The following is a 20,115-nucleotide window of genomic DNA, read 5'->3' as shown; positions in this document are numbered from 1 at the left end:
AGCTCCATAAATCACCCTGAAATTAGCATATTTGTGATACAAAGGCTTGTCTGAAAAGCCTGTATTAAAATTGTATTTGTTTTTCTTTTGTTTTATCACGCTACAAAGGATATAATTCTCCATACAGACATTCATCTTTTGTTCAGGTCATAAATCAATACTGTTTTCTTCTGTCAAAACACTCACACATACACACGCTGTATTCCTCAGTCCTTTGTTCACTGAAGTGTAGCTATATAACTGTATGTAGCCTTAAGAGGCAATCTTTCTGCAGCATCAAAGCTAAAGAGAGAATCAATAAAAGCAGAGAGTCTCATTCATCAGAAAGCACCTCACTGAGAATGAGGCCAGACACATGAAAACACGCTCACGGATAAATAGCCTCTAGGTTAAACAACTGGGTTATTCTCCATATTTGACACCAGTTACATCCCCAGCAGCTACACAGTGTCATATAATGTTTCATTCAACATGTTTTATTTTTTTCGCACAATATCTCAAAGCCAAGACATGTGAATCCAGTCAGGAGGGATGAGATGTTTTGGTATTTTTATGGGGAGAACAGAGAGTCTTTGTCCTGGGTTCACTGAGGCCGCTCATTGGCCCATAGTCAGGGCTGTATTATCAACTTCACAAAGATCTCTGGTCAATTAGCAGCTGAGTGACCCGATAATAAACAGAGGAGAGGAAATGAACGTCAGTATTTCCAGTCCGCTTCCATAAATGTTCCTCCAACTTTGTCATGCCCATATCCTTTAGAATGAGCTGTTCTCTGTGGGGGAAGTTATTCAGCTGCTGGAACAACTTACTTCCTCTGTGCACATTAAATCATAAATCCTATTCAGACAGACAGAGAGAGGGAGACTTCCTATAGTTGGCGTTTCCACCCTACAATAGTTTCCTAGATGGTAGGTTCAGGCTCAATAACAGGATGGGTGAAATACATCTTTACAGGTCACAGGGACTTTTTCCTTCACTGCTGAGCTGGAAAAAAACAGGATAGGTGCTTTAAAGCTTTAAAGGAATCAGATTTCCTTATCGCTGCATATATAAAGGCAGACAAAAAAATGTCTTTGTATTGTTTGTTTAAGTGTTAATATTCACAAAGCAAAACAAAAATATAAAATGACATAGCAAACTATAAAAGCATAAAACAACACAAAAGGCAATATTCATAAAATTCAAGCATGATACAGAATATAAGTAAAAACTAAAATATAACTTAAATCAGCACTTATCTAAGAATAGTCAATCAAATCCTTCACTGATTTGTCCATAACTGAACAGAAACTCTGACACAATAACTGTATCTAGCAGTGCACAAGAAGGGAATCCATTTCCAGGATTCAAAATATTAATACAATATCTGAGCTGATATTCTTTCAGCAATGAAGATCAGACTGTAAGACTCTGCTCTGACTGATGAGACTAAATCAAAGCACTCAGAGGCACCTTGATGAAGAGGTATGATACCCTGACTTTGTTGATTCCGCCCACGCTCAACGCTCATTGGCCAAAGCGTATCAGTGCGGTCTTCTATTGGATCACCCCGTTGTCAGTTTTATCTCCCGGCTCTGAATACCGCACAGCCGGGGAGGCATGAAGACCGATAAGGAACGGTAAACGGGATACATCGCTGGTGGATATACGGAAGAAGACGGAGGACGCGCTCTGCTATGGTAAGACCCAAACTGACCGAATTTACTGCAGGATGTTTTTTTTACACGGAAATATTAAGAGGTAAGGTCGATGCAGTCGACAACCCTGAAAAAAAAACATCTGGTAACGAGAGATGTTCTGAAGTTGGATGCAGGTTACTAACGGTGTGCATAGAGTTTCTTGCATTGAGGGAATATCAACGCAGTGATGGGAATACATGGTTCTTCAGCAAGTGATCTGCTGATAAATGTCTCTCTGCAGCTTCCCGTTTGTCTCTAAATTTAGACATTTGTGAAAAATGGGTTTCACTAAATTTGGCGTCGTGCGCGTCATTTGGAGCTCTCCTGGACCTTTTTACGCGTGGGAATGGATTGTCTTCGGGTGCAGCTGCCAGAGTAGGTGCGATAATTGGATACGAATCTCGCGATGATCAAACCAATTAGCAGACCTGCAGTGAAGGTTCTTTGTCCACCGAGGGAGCTTAAACTCGGAGGTAATGCGCAATTTAGTCACAGGAGAGAGAAGAGACAGATTATGTAAATTCACCTAAATCTGAGCACCACCCAGTAGAGTGACCCCTATCTTCTTTGCACAGCTCTAAGCCTTTGGTCTGTCTCCTGTGCAGCCATGTGCAGAGGCTGAATAATTCATAATAATGGTGACAGACAGGAATCCTTTAAGTTATGGAATATTTATACGGCCATTATTATGTATGAATATGTATGAGAGATAGGCTGACCATCCCATTATGCACCTACTTTGTCAGCAGTTTCCTTGGATGAAAGTGGAGGTGGGCAGAGGACATTAAAGGGAGGGAGGTAGGATAGGTACTCAGTAGTACTCACTAATAAAAAGAACAATCCAAAAGACTCTTGTCTTCTTCTTTCATGCCCAGTGTTCATAGTTTAGCTGAATTTGCACCTATTTTCCCATAGATCACTTCCCAGTCAGTGGTGTCGTCAGTACTGGGCAGCCCGTTTCCTGGTTTTTGTGGTGACTATCACTGCTCATGCAAGCATTTTTTTCTTCTATTTTTACCTTAGTAACTTCTGTTTTAGCGACAGGACATGCAAAAAAAATTATTTCCAGTGTACCAGAGATTATTAGTGGGAAAGAGCTACTTCATTTGATTCTTAAGAATAACTATTGAGGAGTTTCATGAAGTAGGTTCAATTTATTATAAATTGGTTATCAAAATGGAGTATCAAAGAGGAACTGCACATTAAATAAGATCCACATTAGTATTTAAATTGATTAATGTCCCTTCTTTATCATGTGATCAAATGATACACTGCAACATGGATCATCTCAGAAAGTTATGAGAGTCACAGCCAAAAAATCAGCCACTAGGGCTTTGGAGTAAAAGCTCCATCTGTCCACAATCCTGCAGGTGGTGTCAGAGATCATAATACAAGTTAAAGTGAAACAGCATTTCTTCTGTCACTGAGCCAATGCTGCTACACTTAACACAGCAGATGTACATTACGGTTTAGACACTAGATGGCAGCACAACCCAGTGTATCAATTTGTAGCAAACATTTCTTCCCTTTCTACTCTTATGATCAGCTGATTCTTAAAGTAGGTTTTAATAAATGCTCAAAAAAACAAAAAGTTGTCAGACCAAAGCATAAAATGTAAATATAAATAAAAGGTACCTTATTAAACTTTTGTTAAGCAAATACAAAGACACCGCAATCACAATGTACAAACAATGAATAAAGCACTATTACACAGTGATAAGAGGCTATACTGCTATAAAACTGATCAATAATTTGCAGATTTATGACTAAAACTGTGTACCTTTTGATTATGTGGTTACACTTGCATACCATATAAATATGTGTGTAGTGAGTTGCAGAAAAGGTAAAGCAAGTATGTGTGAAAGTGTTAATAAGTTTGGTAAACAATCTTTCGTAGCTGGTAGCTAATATTAAAATTTGGGATGTTTTGTTGATGAAAGCATAGTAAACTGTAATGTCAGGCTTGAATGGGACTTTAACAGTGGTGGAAGAAGTATTCAGGTCCTTTACATAAACTCTCTATATTGTAGAATGTTTAATGAGGTAGAAGGAGTAGATGTCTTTTAAAGGATTTTAATGTGGAAATTATTCTTTTTTTCTAGAACGAAACATATTAGACACACATTATTGTTCCTATTTGTACACACGTCACACATGTCATAATACATTTCTGAAGTAGCAATACCACAGTAGGAATTATGGTGGCAGTTTGTTTAATAAAGCATGATCTTGCTACAAGACAGTTACTGTATCTTCTCAACCATAATCCTTTTTTAACCTTATCGGCAGTGAATAATATTTGACTATAAAAGGCAGTGTGACAAAGGGGACCTTGTTGAGCAGTTTACTTTCACTTTCCATATTAACACCAAGTGCTGTCAGGCATAGAGTGATGACAACAAGACCACATAGCAGTGTGAAGAGTCCATACCAATGTCAATAGGTGTTATAGGTACAGGTTAGCACATGCCTTGGTTATTCACTTTCCATTACCCTAATTGATGTGAGTGCACAGCTAAAGTATTAAGTTTGTTTGTGTGTGTGTGTGTGTGTGTGTGTGTGTGTGTGTCTGTGTCTGTGTCTTTGAGATATATCCTGTCACATGATTTACAAGAAATCTCAAAAGCTGGTATGATAAGCTACAATAGAACACTCACTTTCATCAATTCACACTCATATCGCCTGGACATCTAAGTTGTGAAACACCAATAATAGCCCATAAAGGTATAAAACCCCAACCTATGATATGCACTATTTACATTATTATGTTTTCCAGAAGCCCTCCAGCAAATTCTCTTACATTAAGTGGTCACTTCTGTAGATTTATGCCATGTAAAGAGATATTTATACACATTATGATACCATTCAGTTGACTCCTGTTATAGCTTTGAGTGCAGATGTTTTTAGTGAGACATGTTTGCTTTGTGCCTACCGCTGACTCACATCCTGTAGTTTATTAACTAAAGCTGAAGCTGTGGGTTTAGTGACCTCTCATATCCTGGAAGCAATCACTGTCCCCATCATTCAGTTCTTAAGACAATCAGGAGTTTTAACAATGAAAAGCACACAAGGCCACGTTATTGTTTTGATATATTTATTTTAAAAAACATGTCTAAAATCTCTATATTTGTATAAAAATAAATAACTGATTACAAAGAGTGTCTTTAGTTAGCTTTTCCAACTGTATACACAGAACCACAGATAAACAATGCATTGACCATTTAACAGTGTTAGCTGTTAACATTTCTGAAAAGCCTCCAGGGCTTAGTTTTTATCATCCTCAGTCATTTGAACAGAAACAATAAAGCCCCCTGCTGCTGGCCTAGAAAGAGAGTTAGATTCACAGCCCAGACAACAATTTAGGGGAGCTTGATGTCCGAGCTGTGTGACATTTATAGAAAGAAAAGTGGTAGGGAGCTGGTGAGGGATGGAGAGGGGGGTGTTTAATGGCCTCTGGTGGCTAGTGTGGCAAGAATCAGCACATTCACACTTCTCTCCATGCAGTAGCTTTGTATAATTTGTCTGGCTGGTTGATTATTGGGAGTTAGAGGATGAGGTATTTCTGCTCTGGCCCTGGCTCCTCAGTTTAGACCGCTGGCGCTGCTGACCTCCTCTCTTATTCTTCCTTCTCCTCCTCAGGCAAACCTTCACATCTCGACGCAACTTTTGAGCTCTAGAAAACACAAACAGAAGTTCCGAACTTTAGTCTTGGGGGCAGGGCTATAAATTGATACTCTTGGAGTAAAAATCAGACAACCTGTACAGCTAAGTCGGTCAAATATTTGGATATCATGTTTGTAGTGGCATGAATAGCTTTTACCGAAGAATATAAACTAAGTAATGAAATTAGTTGATTACCACTATGTTATAACAAGTTGCAAAACGTGCAGAGGAAAGTTGAACAAACAGCCCAACTATGTGCTTTGTCAGGGCAAGAACTGGCTTGGCAGCAAATAAGATACTCTTGGCAATATGAAGACGGGTGGAACCCCTCTGTAGCCAGTTAGGACACTGGGCTTAAATATTCTGCAATCTTCCATGTAATAAGAATAGTGAATCGTTTATTTTTTTTTTTACCTAAATTGAAGGATTACATGATATTTTGGGGGTTGGCAAGTCTTTTTAAGTTTCACTGATCAATGCTCTCACCTGTTCCAGCAGCGGATCAGCTGTTTTCCCAGCGGTGCCTCTGGACTCAGACACAGTGGCTGGTTTCCACCCCTTAGTGTCACACTGAGAAACACATGTAAGGCCACACATTTACTCACAATCATCTGGATGTGTGTGTGTTTGCATGAGTGTTTCTGTAGGATCTGGTACTCACATTACTGTGACTTTGTCACAGCTGGGGTTTTTATGGTAGACGGTGAGATCTTTCAGTTGCCCTCTCACACCCTGTTGCGTCTTTGGACACATACATCTTCCCGGGACAAATGTGCTGTCTGACTCTCTCACTGCACAGACACAGACACAGTAACAGGATTACAGGCTGATTCAATACAGCGCAACATGAGCAGAGATTTAATTACCGCATGTCCACATGCTCAGAGAGCTTTGTCTAAATAAAACACTTTTACTGTATCCAGATTTTTTTAAATAAAAAACACACATAAGAGCATAGATGAAGCTGTAGATTCTTACCTGTGATCAATGCACAGCAGATGCTCAGAAAGGCGAGCTGACAGACGGATTGAAGATAAAGCGCCATACTAGAAACAAGCTGAGCGTTGAGACTGAGCCCCTAAGCCACATGTTGCTGTTTTATACTCCTGCTCCTCCCCCTCCAACTCTGGGCTTTCCAAACCAGGAAATTCCCCATGGCACTTTCCTTTCTGAAAATATCTGGGCATAGGAATCAGGATGCAGGGATCAGGGACACAATTTCTGTGACTGAAAAAGACTTGACACCCTGAAGGACATTGGTTAATTGGTTTATTTGTTTTTTTCACTGTGCATTGAATTACTTGCACAAAAATCGTACTCTTCAGAAACTGTGCCACAGAGATGACTGAGGGGCATTTATATTCATTATTATGATGCTAATTGTTTGTAATAAGTTAGCCACACTATCTGGAGGTATCCTTTTGATGACACAAAAGACACAGATGTGTTTTCCGGGCTTTGTTCAGCATTCTCCCTTACATGTTGCTTCTATGAGTCTGTTGGCGCGGTGTCAACAACAGCATGTGATTTCTCATAATTCCCTGTCCCTGTTTTTTGAACAGGAGTCATTTGTTCAACAGCATTTGATTAAAAAGAAAACTTCCAATCCACAAATTGTCAGCAACAAAACGTTACAACACATTAAACTAAGTGGCATAGTTTATATTTATCGATCATTGTTTTTGTTATATATTTCTATGTGGTTGTCCATCACCTTTTTAAAAGAACATGGTCAAAGGAGTTTTCTCTCTGGGGATAATTAAGGTCAGTTTAGTTATCTAAAAGGGACAATGCACATTATATAACACAAGGACTTAAGTTCACCATGTTAATGTGCAATTTATAGAGACTCAGTAGTTAAGATTATACACAATGTTTATGTTTGTCTCTCATGTGTTTCTGCTGCAGCTGGGCTCCAGTCAGAATGAGTGAGTGTCAGACCTACGTGAAGCTCAGTGAAGAGAAACTTATACCGAAGTAAGTCCTTTTAGTTCACTCCCTGCACAGTAATTACACACAATTAAACAAATCACCATGGTGACTATTACATGTATTAGATTTCATGATTGCTTGCATTTGCATTTGAGAGCTATTAGTGCTAATCTACCATGTGTGGTCTTTTTATATTCAGGTCTGACATCTTGTCTCTGCTGAGGACCTACAACTGTTACCATGAAGGGAAAAACTTTCAGCTGAGAACTCGCGAGGTAAGAAAAGGCGAAGCCGCCATATAACCTGATAAACGGTGCTGGCGGAAGTGAGAAAGTTATTGACAATTGCTCGACGGCATGTGTGGACGTGCAGGACAGACAGCATTGTAAAATGGGTCACACATATTGCCTATCAAAACTGGAACCAGTTAAACCAGCAGTCTGATTCTAAGGCAGATAAGGAGGACTAAAAAAAATCTGAGACCAAGTAATCTCCCAATGTGGCTGCAGTTCTGAGCGCAGACCTGCGATTCCTGGGTAGTTTTCCAACGTGCCAAACCACAAAAAGCCCCCTTTTACCTCAAAATGCAAAAGGAAATGGAAGAGGGAGGGCTTTCTGATTTTAGTCATATACACTAACCACTTAGAGAAGTATTTCAGTACAGTAAACATTTTGCTGTTGTGTCTGTAAAGCTGCTTGCAGGAGTTTGGTTATTTGTTTGATAATCATTCTATGGGTTTTATGGTCGGGAGTTCCCCTTTGTATTCGCCAGCAGGTTTTTGAGAGAGAGATGGGGGAAAGAGAGAGAGAGTTAGGTGTGTGTGTGCGTGTGTGTGTGTGTGTAGGAGTGTAGGAGTGTAGGGCAGGGTGGTCATGATCTGCCCCTCGTCTGTCCCCTCAGCCAGATCCACAACATCATCTCACTCTGGGAAAATCCCCCACAGTCACAGACATAAGATGGGTACATACACATGTTTAATAGAGGGACCAATGATAAGACAGTATTGACATAGTTAGTCAAAAGTAACGATACAATAGCTTAAACCTGTTTACTGAATATTGATATTTCATGAGAAGGCATGACACTCATTATTATCCCACATTATAGAGAATGACTCAACACATTGCATTACACCACTGTAACTTGTCATCGACCATCTGAAGCTTTGATGTGGGATTTTAACAGTACGTCATGTTTTCGCTGAAAGTCAGTAACTCCACCAAAACATGTCGCTTCACTAATCTACTAATCTGCACTATACGTTGCTTTCTGTGTTATTATTTATTGCTCTCCAGGGCTCCAGTTTGGTTTCACAGAAATGTAGAAAACTGACTGGAGATAAGAACCACAACATGACAATGACTCACTTTAAAGTGAAATTGACTCATTCATATAAACCTCATATTACCCTTTCGATTCGCATTCACAGTTAACTCTTTTTTTGTCAAGAACGATATATTTGCTTTATCGGTAATCAAATATTAGCAGCCTTTTAGCCGGATGTAACAAATTCCACACAGATTACATTCACACAAATTGTTCAGCGTAGTTGTAACGGAGATATTGTTCAACAAAAATGGAATTGGTGAGGAGACATTAGCATAAATTAGCCATTTACAGACACGGGAACACTTAATGGGAACTATGGGCCAGGGCACTTCACTCAAGCCTAATCCCTCCTGTGCCAAATGTGGTGATAATGGGAAATTTATTTCTGTGTGCACGTGCAAACACAGTATAGCTAGCTCAGTCTACTGTGACTGAAATGCTGTATTTGCAGGCAAATTTTTTTATGGCTGTTGCAAAGCTATAGCATGACAATCTGATCATCTGAAATTTGATCCTGACGAGTAAAGATTCTTTTCCAGACAAGTTTATCTTGTTCCACTGCTTAATTTTACCAGGACAAAAGTACTGTACTCTTTATACTTAAACACTCTTTATAATTGTTTTCTAGTTTTTTAGTCTACAAGGATTACTGGCATTGAACAGCATCAACTATGTGTCATGAATACATTTGTCTGGTAGGAGCTTTAAAGAACCACTTTGTTGGTCTCATCCCTGTGTCTCTATGTATTTTTTCTTTACCATTGAAACTGCAGCTGAACAAACAATCGCTCCCCCAAGTTCATTGAGTCGCTGTTCTGGAGGTTTCAGTCTTTTAAACTTTTAAATCAACATGGATGAGGCGTCCTCGAAGTGATTAGAAAAGGTGGGCAGCATCATCTGCTGAAGAAAATTATGTGACAAATGATTGAACCCTGTTCACACTGACACACAATCAGGGCAAAGATGAAAATTAATTTATTTTTTGCTCTAATAATTTATGCTTGACATGATCTAGTGACATTGTTAGTGCTGTTAGAGTGAAGCCAAAGGTTACTCAAGAGTGACTCATTGACTATTTTGTGGAGACACAAAGCATTATTCAGCAGTAACATTCTTTGGTTGGAACCAGACTTAATGTGAGTTAAAAGCAATGACTGTGTGAGCGGGTTCAGATGACAACCAGCTGTAGGCATTTCATAATGTCCAGACAGAGCTTCACTGTGGTCATATATACCCAACATTCCTGAATATTTGTTTTTATTGGTCGATGATCAGGATTCTGTGGGAATAGAGATGTGGGAAGACGCGGTTGGAGGGGGTACGAGGACTTATAGGTGTTGTTTTAAGTTTACATGATCACACTCTTGTGTGTTTGTCATGATGTGGGCGGACATGTCAGGTGGTTTGACTTCGAGGTTCAGTGCTATCCACATCTCTGAGGAGAAAACAAGCTTTAACATGTGTTCCTAGTAACAGTGCAACTGTATTAGCTGTTATGATATTGATGATGCTGGAGGCATTTTCTCTTTTGACTGCTCAGACTGCAAAGAACAGCCTTGCTGGAGCTGGTATTGATTCACTCTTGCTCAAGAGCACTTCAGCATGGAGGATTGGTGCCTATAACCCCCTGCTGCCAAATAATCTGTGAATAATAATGTGGTATAGTCAAAAGATTTCAGTCTGATCCGGGATCAGTAAAACAAAGTAGAGGCTCATTGACTGTACATGTCTGCTGAAACAACTTCAAATGTCAATCTATTTGCATGCAGCTCCCTCTACTGGCTGTATGAGGTACTTTTTAGTTTAAGAGGTCATTACTGTAGCACCATTGACTACCACTAGATGACAGTGGAGTGCTGTGCTTTTTTTAGATTTGAGGCTCAATGCAAAACAAATCCTTGTGTGGTTTGTTCTTTAACAGTGGTAGAAGAAGTAGTCAGATCCTAAAAATATTCCAGTTAAAGGTCCTGCATATATATGATCTTGCATAACTAAAAATAGGGAAGTTTTATCAGAAAAATGTACTACTGTGAATTAACTATGCATTGAAATCTCTCTCAAGTCTCATGTGAGAGTTATATTATCAGTGATTATATAATTGTAATATTAAAACTGATGCTTTATGTTGATCAAAGGAGGCCATTGTAACTAGCGTATATACTGTTGGGGGGGGTTTATCTGTAATATAATGACAGTGGTGGAATAAGTACTCAGATCTTTTAAGTGCTATAATGCTATATTGTAATATAGCAATACTGTTAGAGGTAAAAGTCATACATACGTACAGATTTTATTGTGTTAGCATCAAAATATACTTAAAGTACCAAAAGTAAAAGTACTCATAATTATAATATATAAATGCTAATTTTAGTTACTCTGTATACTGCTGGGTAGTTATAGTTATTAATAATAATGTGTTGTAATGTATTTGTTTATCATATTTTGTATTATCAATCTAACTAAAGATATAAAATAAATGTAGTGGAGTAAAAAGTACAATATTACCCCTCTGAATTGTATGTAAATACTCATGTAAAGTGCCACAAGTTCTACAGTACTTGAGTAAATGTACTTAGTTACTTTCCACCACTGGCTAATAATATGGTTTGTAAAACATGGTCTGAAAATTAACCAGTCAATTAAATGTGGTGGAGTAAAAAGTAAAATGGTTCCTCTGAAGTTTATAGTAACTGCAGCACAGTGGATCAGTTGTTAACCTCACAGCCTGAAGGTCCTGGGTTTGATTCCCTGCTGGGGAGTTTGTTTGCATACAATCAAAACATTTATGTTAGAATAATTCTTCAGTCAGTGCCTTTGACTTTGAGTTGGGCCTCAGGCGCCGTACAGTGGCTGCCTGCCCAACCTAATACGTGGGATGGGTTAAATACAGAGTAGAAACTATACATTGTACTGTGTATTATTGTATGTGACAATAAGTTTATTCTATTCCATAAAATGGAAGTACCTCAAAATTGTACTTACTACGTAGTATTTGAGTAACTGTACTCAGTTACATTCTGACCTCTCAAAATCTGTGGCAGAAGCATTTCAACAATATAATGATTAGTTTTATTTATTTTATTTATACTATTTTCATTTAATTTATAAGTTAGTTTCTAAACTGTCAGAAAATAGAAAATAGAACTTCCACAGTTTCCACAACCTGAGGTGATTTTTTGTTTTCCAAAAACCCAAAAGATTCAGTTTACTGTAGAAAACAGAAAAGGAAAATTATTTCACTTGAAAACAAAAACTGGAACCAGAGAATATTTTTGCTGGTAAATGTCTTGAATGATTTCACAATTCAAATTGCTGCAAATAATGATAATAATCACTGATCATTTCAGCTCTAATTTCGATTAGAGATGTAAAGACCTTCAGCTCTTCTGTCTGTGTTTAAAAACAGCAAAGAATGAACATTTTCATGATTATTTAAATATTTTATTAGAAACTATATATTTTACATATTTACAAAATATTAAACAATGTAAACAAGTAGACTTGAGTCCTCGGTGCATTGAAATAAATAGATCTTCTATTTTCCAAAAGTCCCATCATACACTGCATCGTTTCAAGCCAAACAGAGCAGTTTCTTCCAACCTTGTATGATTATGAGATAATCCACCAAAGTGCCTTCAGGGTTCCCACAACAACAACAACGTCTCCCTTCAAGTCCTTATCTGTCCAAACAGCCAGTCTACGGGGTCTTTGCCCCGGCAGTCTTTTTCTCTGCCCATCTTAAGAGAAAAATCCTCTGTGCTGTTTAGACTCAGGCTGTAAAGTCTGGAAGTCCTTAGTGTTTTGGGCGTCCCACGAGGAAGTGAGGCTGAGACGGATAGCTTCATCTGAGCCTTTGAGAAATGCCGGAGCCTGGGGGACCTCTGGAATCTGACGGGGCCACAGCTCGGGGCCTCAACGGGGCAGGCAAGGGCCTGGATACTGGTCATGTAGTCCTCTTGAGACTGGGAGCTCTGGGCGGATGAGGGATGGACAGGCAAATCCTCAAGCGTCTCAGTAATGGTGGGTAAGAGAGGCGGGGAGAGCAACAGTCTCCTGCGTTTCATGCTGTAATGGGAGAGGAAATATAAAATTGTTAGTGATTTAAGATGGTGATTTACATTTTCTGTGTTTCTGTGTCTGTCTGTCCTGTCACTGTGCTGCTAAAAAAAATCTGCAACATTGGTTTTGTATCTGCATTTGTTGTTTTGCTTCCTATCTTTCAGCCTTTTGCCTTTTAGCTGTTTTAATATAGTGGATAAAGTGATAGAGGACTACTTTCTTTCCTTATTCAATAGTGTGAATTACAAGTTAAATGACACAATGTTTAACTTTAATCACAATTTGCGTTTTTACCTTCTGTGTCTGTAAACTACATAATATTTCCCTTAAAATTTCCTTAAAATAAACATGAAAAAATTGCTAAATTGTATGGCCTCTATAATAAAGAATATCTGATAATGAAGAAGAAGAAGCACTCTCACCTTTGATGCTTGATCTGTAGGTTCCACATGCAGAGTGAAACAGAGCAATGTCTAGTCCGTTCAGTTGAGTATGACTGGACTGGAGCACGTATCCAGGCTTTATAGAGGCAGACTGAAGCAAAGCAATTAACCACCCCTTCCAAAAATAGCTCTGCTGACCTTACTCACATCTCCGTCAATTTGTGTGTGCGCGCGTGTGTGTATGTGCGTGTGTGTGAGAGAGAGGGTGTGTTCATGCCTGTTCAGGAAGCTCAGGAGTGCCGGGTTAGTGAGGTTCAGTGGTGCAGCTGCTCTGAATGTTTATATTCCAGAAACAATGAAGCCCTGGGAGCAATCTGCCTCACCTTCAAACTTCCAAACCTTTTCCTGACTTTTCAGTATTAAAATGATTGTTATCATCTAAAAATGGTATTAAAAGTGACCGTGTTCACCTCCAGTATTCTTATCATTTCAGCAATTGCACATATCTCACTTGCAAGCTTCCTTTTGACCCAGCTGCTGTACAATTATGATCTAACAGTTATAAATGTAACGTAAAACATATGTCAACAACAAGATATGCATGAAGATTAAACCATTGACAGTCGAGAAAACATGAAAGGCATACATTCAGAGGCCCAGACAGCATGATGAATTAGTTTAACTCCAGACACTGTTTGTGTATAAAGACCTAATTATCATGTGGCTCTGGAAGCAATCCTCACGTCAACAGCTTTAATGCGTGTGAGGGTCCTCAGTGGTCACATGCTCCGAGACGACAGGAAAACTTTACAATATTTCTGCCTAAATCTATATTTATTTTCTTAGTTTCTAGCTGCCTTTTGGTTGTTTAAGTCAAATATGTTTTTCTCTTCTGTTTGTCACTTCAGACAAATTGTTTCTCTGTGTCTTTCATTCTTCTCCCTTCAAACAAATTGTTCACAAATAATTCACCACTCATGTCTAGAGCTGAGTGAGAACTAATCTTTGTATTTAGTAACTAAGTTCCATGCGGAACCTTTCAATGAAGGCCTGGTGCAAGCTCAGGCATTCAATCATATAGTGTATTTATACACTTATATATACTATACATCAATCTTAATACAGTATGTTGTCTACTAAAGGGCCAAATTAAAATGATTGTGATTTACATGATTTCCAAGTGGATCTAATTCTACTTGGAAATCATGAAACTACTAAAACTAAAAGTCAACACATAAACTCTTCCCTGAGGTATATTTACATGTATTCCTGGAATTATACATTAAACTGCTTAATGAAAAATGCTACAGGGTAACCACAAACTTCCAACTAGCAGTGTATCAGCTGATCAGACAGTTGTTCTCCTTCTGACTCTCCCTAATTCGGTGACTAATTGATTTATAGACTTTTCCATCAGCACTATCTGGGTTAAAAGATGTGCATTGTGTTCTGGGTTATCGAATTGAATAGAGTGATGATATAACAAGCTATTTCAGATCGAAGAATCTGACAAGAGTATCTGCTCTGTAATTACAACAGTCACAGTTGTATGTACTGGTTCAGTTGTAACATGCACAAAAACATGCTGTTGGATATGAGGCTTCACTATTCAGTCTAACATGCTAGAGGCCTTTTCTTTTATTTCATTTTCCTAAACAGGGTGACACAGTTTTTCTTTGTACTCAGAACACGTACAACATGGCCATCTTCTTCTAAATTTAAAGTTTCAGTTTTGTGAAATCAAAACGCCTCCCTCCCCCCGTGTGTACGTGACCCAAAGCATTATTGCTGCTTTCTCAGACGTGACTTCACCCTTGTACTGTGTAAGGAAAAAAAAGGGTAGGTCAGCCTGACTGGGTTTCTCCAAGATGAGAGGGTTCGCCCTGTGAATGCTGCGAGCGTCTGTTCTTGCACGTACACCTGATATTGAGCCGCTGTGGCGGGTGGCCAGCAGGATATCCCTTCTGACCACGAGTGCTTATAATTATTGTTTTATGTGTGTGTTTGTGGATATGTGTGTGTGTGTGTGTGTGTAGGAGGATGGAGAGCTCATCCTCGAGGGGTTGCTGAACATCTACTGGGGTCTACGCCGACCAATCAGACTTCAGATGCACGATGACAATGAAAGATTTCGTCTCAACAGGTGCGACAACCTGATCCAGACTGACACAGATGCCTTCATGTGCGGACCTCAACCAGTATCCCCACCCTGTATTATTTAGTGTTGGACCTGTGTCGGACATGATGTTTCTGTACTTAAGATTAGGTCAAGTTTTTTTTGGCAATACTTTGACATTGAGAAAAGATAAGTTAAAATAAGGGATACGACTTCATTGATTGCCAAAGAGGACATTTACATGTTACGGCAGCACAAGAATCAGTCTGGAGCGGTAGTGAATTAAATATAATTAACATTCATTAATTCCAATTTCTCATTTTTTGTCATATAAAATAAAGTGAATATTTTGGGGGGTTTCTCTTAATCACATAAAAACGATCATTTGAATACATAATTTTCTGACATTTATTGCCAAAATAATTAATATATTGAATTAAATTATTGCAATGGCAGATTATAATGAAAATAATTTTAGGTAGTGTAGTGGAAGTGAGGAAAATGAGTCAGAAGGATAAAGAGGAGGACATTTTAAGTCATGTTCCTTACCTCCTCTCTTGCGTCTTACATGAAATAGAAGTAGGGCATTATGAGTCCAAAGGCGAGTATTTTTAGGAAATATAGTATCTCAGATATTTAAAATATCTTAAAAAAGTTAGATGATAATATCAATAACTCTTTTATCAGACAGCCAGGAGACAGTATTAACAGATTGTAAACAATAAACAGTGTTAGGAATGTTAACATAAACACATTTTTCCTCTGTCTTTCTACAGAAACGACAGATCTACTGTGGCAAAGCAGTTATCTGCAGAGTCTAACAATAATTCACTGGGCAGAGAAACTGGACTTGCTGGTGAGTAACATGCACATGCAGCCACTTTCTCACACACACAAACACCTGCTGGATTAATGGAGATTACATACACGTGCTAAAGCAGATTAGAGCTCCACAAGTGCCTCCTCCAGCATCTCAAGTGGAGAGGTTGGCTCACGCGGTCAGCACAGATTACCATGAGATGCCATCCAGATCAGATCACCAACATTATAAATAACCATGGTTAGACTGCTTAGTCTGGGTCTGACTTTTGAAGCAGTTTTGTCACATGCTGACATCTCATGGGAGTCGTTCTTGGTCACAGATTAACAATTAAAGAAATGTGTTTGTATTTTCTCCCCCTAATAGCATTAGTTTTGTCACATGGGGTTAATGCTGTCTGAGAGGAAATTCTGAACCCTCACAACTAAACTGAAATGGTTATGTATTTGTATGTAACTGACATCCTCTAGATCTTAATTTGAGAGCAAAAGAGTATACATTTATCGATGTGTGTGTATTACATTAAAGTCACTTTTGATAAGTCTAACATTGGTGTCCAGGTTAAAAACATAGAAAGAAACAAACAAACACTATGAGAGAGAGTTTAAAAAGAAATCTTGTAACCTTATACTTTTACTCTACTATATTTTTTTTACTGCTATAGTTACTTTTCACCTTTTAAGATCTTACATTACAAACATAATCGGATCATAACATTTGATGCGTTGGTTGAGAAGCATCGGCCTAAACTACCTAACTTAAAGTAGTCAAAACCAGCTTCATTAATGACAATCTAATAATGTCATATATAATAATATATCTATTACAGGTAACATTTTACAGCAGAATGTGTACTTTAACTTTTGATACCTACAGCATACTGTATTTTAAGATTGTTGTATTGACTTTTACTTAAAGCAGCAACAAAGAACCTTTATTTTTTGTTGATTCTGGACAAAAGCGGAAGTGTTTCCACTGCCTTGTTTCATTGATTTCAAGGGGAATTAAGAGACACTAAGAATAACTAGATAAAAATTGCCAATCTTCTTACTGATGGTCTTGTTTGTTTACGTAGGTCATATAGAGGCATCAGCATTGTATGGCATAACCAGTTAAAAAAAACATTGTAGTATGTTTAAGTAAAGGATCTGAGTACTTCTTCCACCACTAATGCTGACGTATACAAAACGGGCACCATCTGATGCATGCAGTGACAGAGGTGTGTTTTTTGTTCACGTGCATCCACAAGGTGGTGACGTGGATGGTCAAGAGGAAGAGGATTCTCCTCAGCTGCTGAGGACCAGGAGTGACGCTTCCTTCATGCAGGTTCAGAGGAGGTCAAAGACACACACTGCCAGAGACCTGCAGCGCTTGCGCACACACAGGTTCTCAATCAACGGACACTTCTACAACCACAAGGTACAATAAACAGAACACACATACAAGCATGAACATTAATGTATCCCGTTGTTGACACATGTCCAGGGGCAGGGGGAGGCAGCAGTTTCCTGAGCGGGTGTGCCTGTACTTGTGCTGAGTTTCCCAACAGCCTGCTGTGAGCTGATTTCATTAATGTGCCACAGAGTACAAGGTTACAATGAGTCCCTTCATCAGTTTCTCCTGAATACAGTATGTGAGTGTGTTGTTGTTGAACAGATTCCAGCTGCCGGGATTTCCTTTCTGTTTTAGTTTTCCTGTTCAAAATGTCCAAGTCCAGGAATCCCTTCTCAGTTCTAGGAGTGTTGATGAGTCCCCAGGACTGTGTGTTCTCTCTGTTATAGATTTATGCATGTTTGTTTCCCTTGCCTCTAGACATCTGTATTTACTCCAGCCTATGGTTCGGTCACTAATGTACGAGTAAACAGCTCCATGACCACTGGACAAGTACTCAACCTGCTGCTACACAAGTTCAGGGTAAGCAGTAAGACACTGTTTACACCTAAAGTAGTATATCAGGAAAACCAGAAATAATCTGTATTTGTGTCTTTTAAGGTGGAGAATAAATGTGAAGAGTTTGTCCTTTATATGGTGCACGAGTCTGGCGGTAAGTTGTAACTTTTAATTGCGGTTTTGTCGCTAGATATGTTGTGTTTTTGTGTGTTTGTGTTCAGTTGTTTTCTTTGTCTATAACCTTGCAGAGAGGACCCGACTGAGGGATGGTGAATACCCACTGGTGGCTAGAGTGCTTTACGGACCCTGTGAGAAAGTCTCCAAGATCCTCATCACGGAGGCCGACCTGGGAGAGGAAGTCACATATGATGTGAGTCTGGGCCTCCTGCCACCACTCTCTCCGTTCTGTCATCTCGTTCACGATACGTGACCCCTTTGTCATTTTTTTGTAGTCCTCAGCATAGACACAATGATACAATGGACCCGTTATAGACAGTTGAGTTATATTTAGCAAGATGAGGAAAGATATCCTGTGTCGGGACTGATGTAACAATAGGATAAGATGGCCGACTGTATGTTGTGACTGCTCTGAGTAATATAAATAAAACCGGATTGTTGCTGGAGAACTATTATAGATTGTCTATGATTTGAATCACTCTCATACAAGTTGAAGGGTTAGCTCATAAAAAATCGAATAAAAAAAATCAGACTTACGTCTAGTGGCTGTTTTTATTTGTCCAGGTTTTGAAATATCCATTTATTATTTCTGCCTCGACTCCAACACAATGGAGGTGAATGGAATTTTATTTGTGTTGCTCAGAGCATTAAAAGATTACATTGGAAATATTCAATAGTAATGTTTCCTTCGAGGAATAGACTCTGGATGAACCACAGCACACGCATTAGACCGTTTTAATTAGAACCACTTTGCACTGAATATAGTCCTTGTTCATAGTGATTTCTGTGGATTACCAAGAAAAACAGTAAAGTTGTTTCTGGAAACAGTTGTTCCAGTTTGTTTTTTATGTGAAATATGTGTTTTTTGTTTGTTTGGTTGGTTGTTTTTGTTGTAATTGTGGTAAACTGACCCTTTAAGATAGTGATAAACCTATTCCACTTTTATTGTCTTTTTTTGGGTTGCCTGTGCATGCCTACAGTATTGGTGCAGGTAGTATCATATAATCAAGGACTTGTGTGGCTTGCTCGTGCTGATATGCTTTCATTTTTTTCTTCCCAGGTTGCCCAATACATAAAGTTTGAGATTCCTGTTTTAGACAGCTTTGTAGAGAAACTTAAAGAGGAAGAGGAACGTGAGATAAACAAACTAACCAAAAAGTAAGTCAAGAGTCTCTCTACTCAGCAAACTGAGTTACAAAACAATTTTCACAAAGCCTCCTTTAATGACACTGATCTATTTCATTATGTGAAACCAATATCTGTGTCTCCTGCCGGCATTACAGAGTCAAAACAAGGCCTTCAATGAGGACTGTGTTTGTGTAAAACATTCATCACTCACTGTTTGCATAATTGTGTAATCATCAACTCATATGACTGAGATCTCAACCCTGTAATCCCGACTGTGTGTTTTTCGACTGTCTTCTTTTTCTACAAATACAGGGATATTTTACAACATACACTTATTATAATTCATAAGCTTGTAGATTTTTTACTATAAACCATAAATAAATTGATCTCGCTAACAATTATTGCCTTTTGTTAGCTTACTCCTCTCTGCCATTGAATCTCACTGCTGTCCAAAAACTATTAAAAACATTAGTGATCCTCACTGTTGCACTGGGTGATATGTTGCTTTATCACAATGAAAACACACACTAGTTTATTTCGTGCTTGGGGCTGAGAGCCAGAGACGGGGTCAGGAAGGAGACCAACAAAGTAACACATTGTTGGATAGGGTCTTTCAAATAACACCATCCTTATCCTTTAGAGCAGGGATCTCAAACTCAAATTAGCTTGGGGCCACTGCTGATATTGTCATCTCATAGGAGGATATTTCCTTTACTAATATCATACTTAACGAAAGAATGCAAACAGCAGTTTCTACAAAGTTTTAAATCATCATTTTGTATAATCTTTGTTGTGTTGTCTTTGTTGTCTGCAGGTACAGTGCTCTGAGGTCTATGATTCAACATCAGCTCGACAGCAAAGCTCACACCAGTGACAGAGAATGAGTGTTTCTGAATGCATGTGTGCACTGATGTAACCTGGGTGTGTGTGTGTGTGTG

General features: G+C 38.7%; 2 protein-coding genes across 3 annotated transcripts; one reads left to right on the top strand and one right to left on the bottom strand.

The window, feature by feature from the left end:
• Nucleotides 1-1,558: 1,558 nt before the first annotated feature.
• On the top strand, nucleotides 1,559-20,115 carry rassf4a (Ras association domain family member 4a). Of its 2 annotated transcripts, none has more exons than XM_035663916.1 (11): nucleotides 1,559-1,679; nucleotides 7,251-7,319; nucleotides 7,474-7,549; nucleotides 15,083-15,189; nucleotides 15,939-16,018; nucleotides 17,232-17,401; nucleotides 17,795-17,896; nucleotides 17,975-18,026; nucleotides 18,121-18,242; nucleotides 19,110-19,207; nucleotides 19,992-20,115. In XM_035663916.1, the coding sequence occupies exons 2-11, from the start codon at nucleotides 7,267-7,269 to the stop codon at nucleotides 20,059-20,061; spliced, it is 930 nt and encodes a 309-aa protein (XP_035519809.1). In that variant the 5' UTR covers nucleotides 1,559-1,679; nucleotides 7,251-7,266; the 3' UTR covers nucleotides 20,062-20,115. The 2 variants fall into 2 exon arrangements, with proteins under 2 accessions (XP_035519809.1, XP_035519810.1); XM_035663917.1 differs by lacking the exon at nucleotides 1,559-1,679 and adding an exon at nucleotides 5,847-5,925.
• LOC118329678 (C-X-C motif chemokine 9-like) lies at nucleotides 4,768-6,405 on the bottom strand. Its single transcript, XM_035663918.1, has 4 exons — nucleotides 6,321-6,405; nucleotides 6,004-6,133; nucleotides 5,829-5,912; nucleotides 4,768-5,352 (listed from the first exon to the last, which is right to left on the bottom strand). The coding sequence occupies exons 1-4, from the start codon at nucleotides 6,385-6,387 to the stop codon at nucleotides 5,214-5,216; spliced, it is 420 nt and encodes a 139-aa protein (XP_035519811.1). The 5' UTR covers nucleotides 6,388-6,405; the 3' UTR covers nucleotides 4,768-5,213.

Source organism: Morone saxatilis, unplaced genomic scaffold, assembly GCF_004916995.1.
Source record: "Morone saxatilis isolate NCDOM2014 unplaced genomic scaffold, NCSU_SB_2.0 Contig19, whole genome shotgun sequence".
Lineage (NCBI taxonomy): Eukaryota > Metazoa > Chordata > Actinopteri > Moronidae > Morone > Morone saxatilis.
Note: the sequence above shows the minus strand (reverse complement) of the source record. Positions and strands in the feature narration are given on the sequence as shown.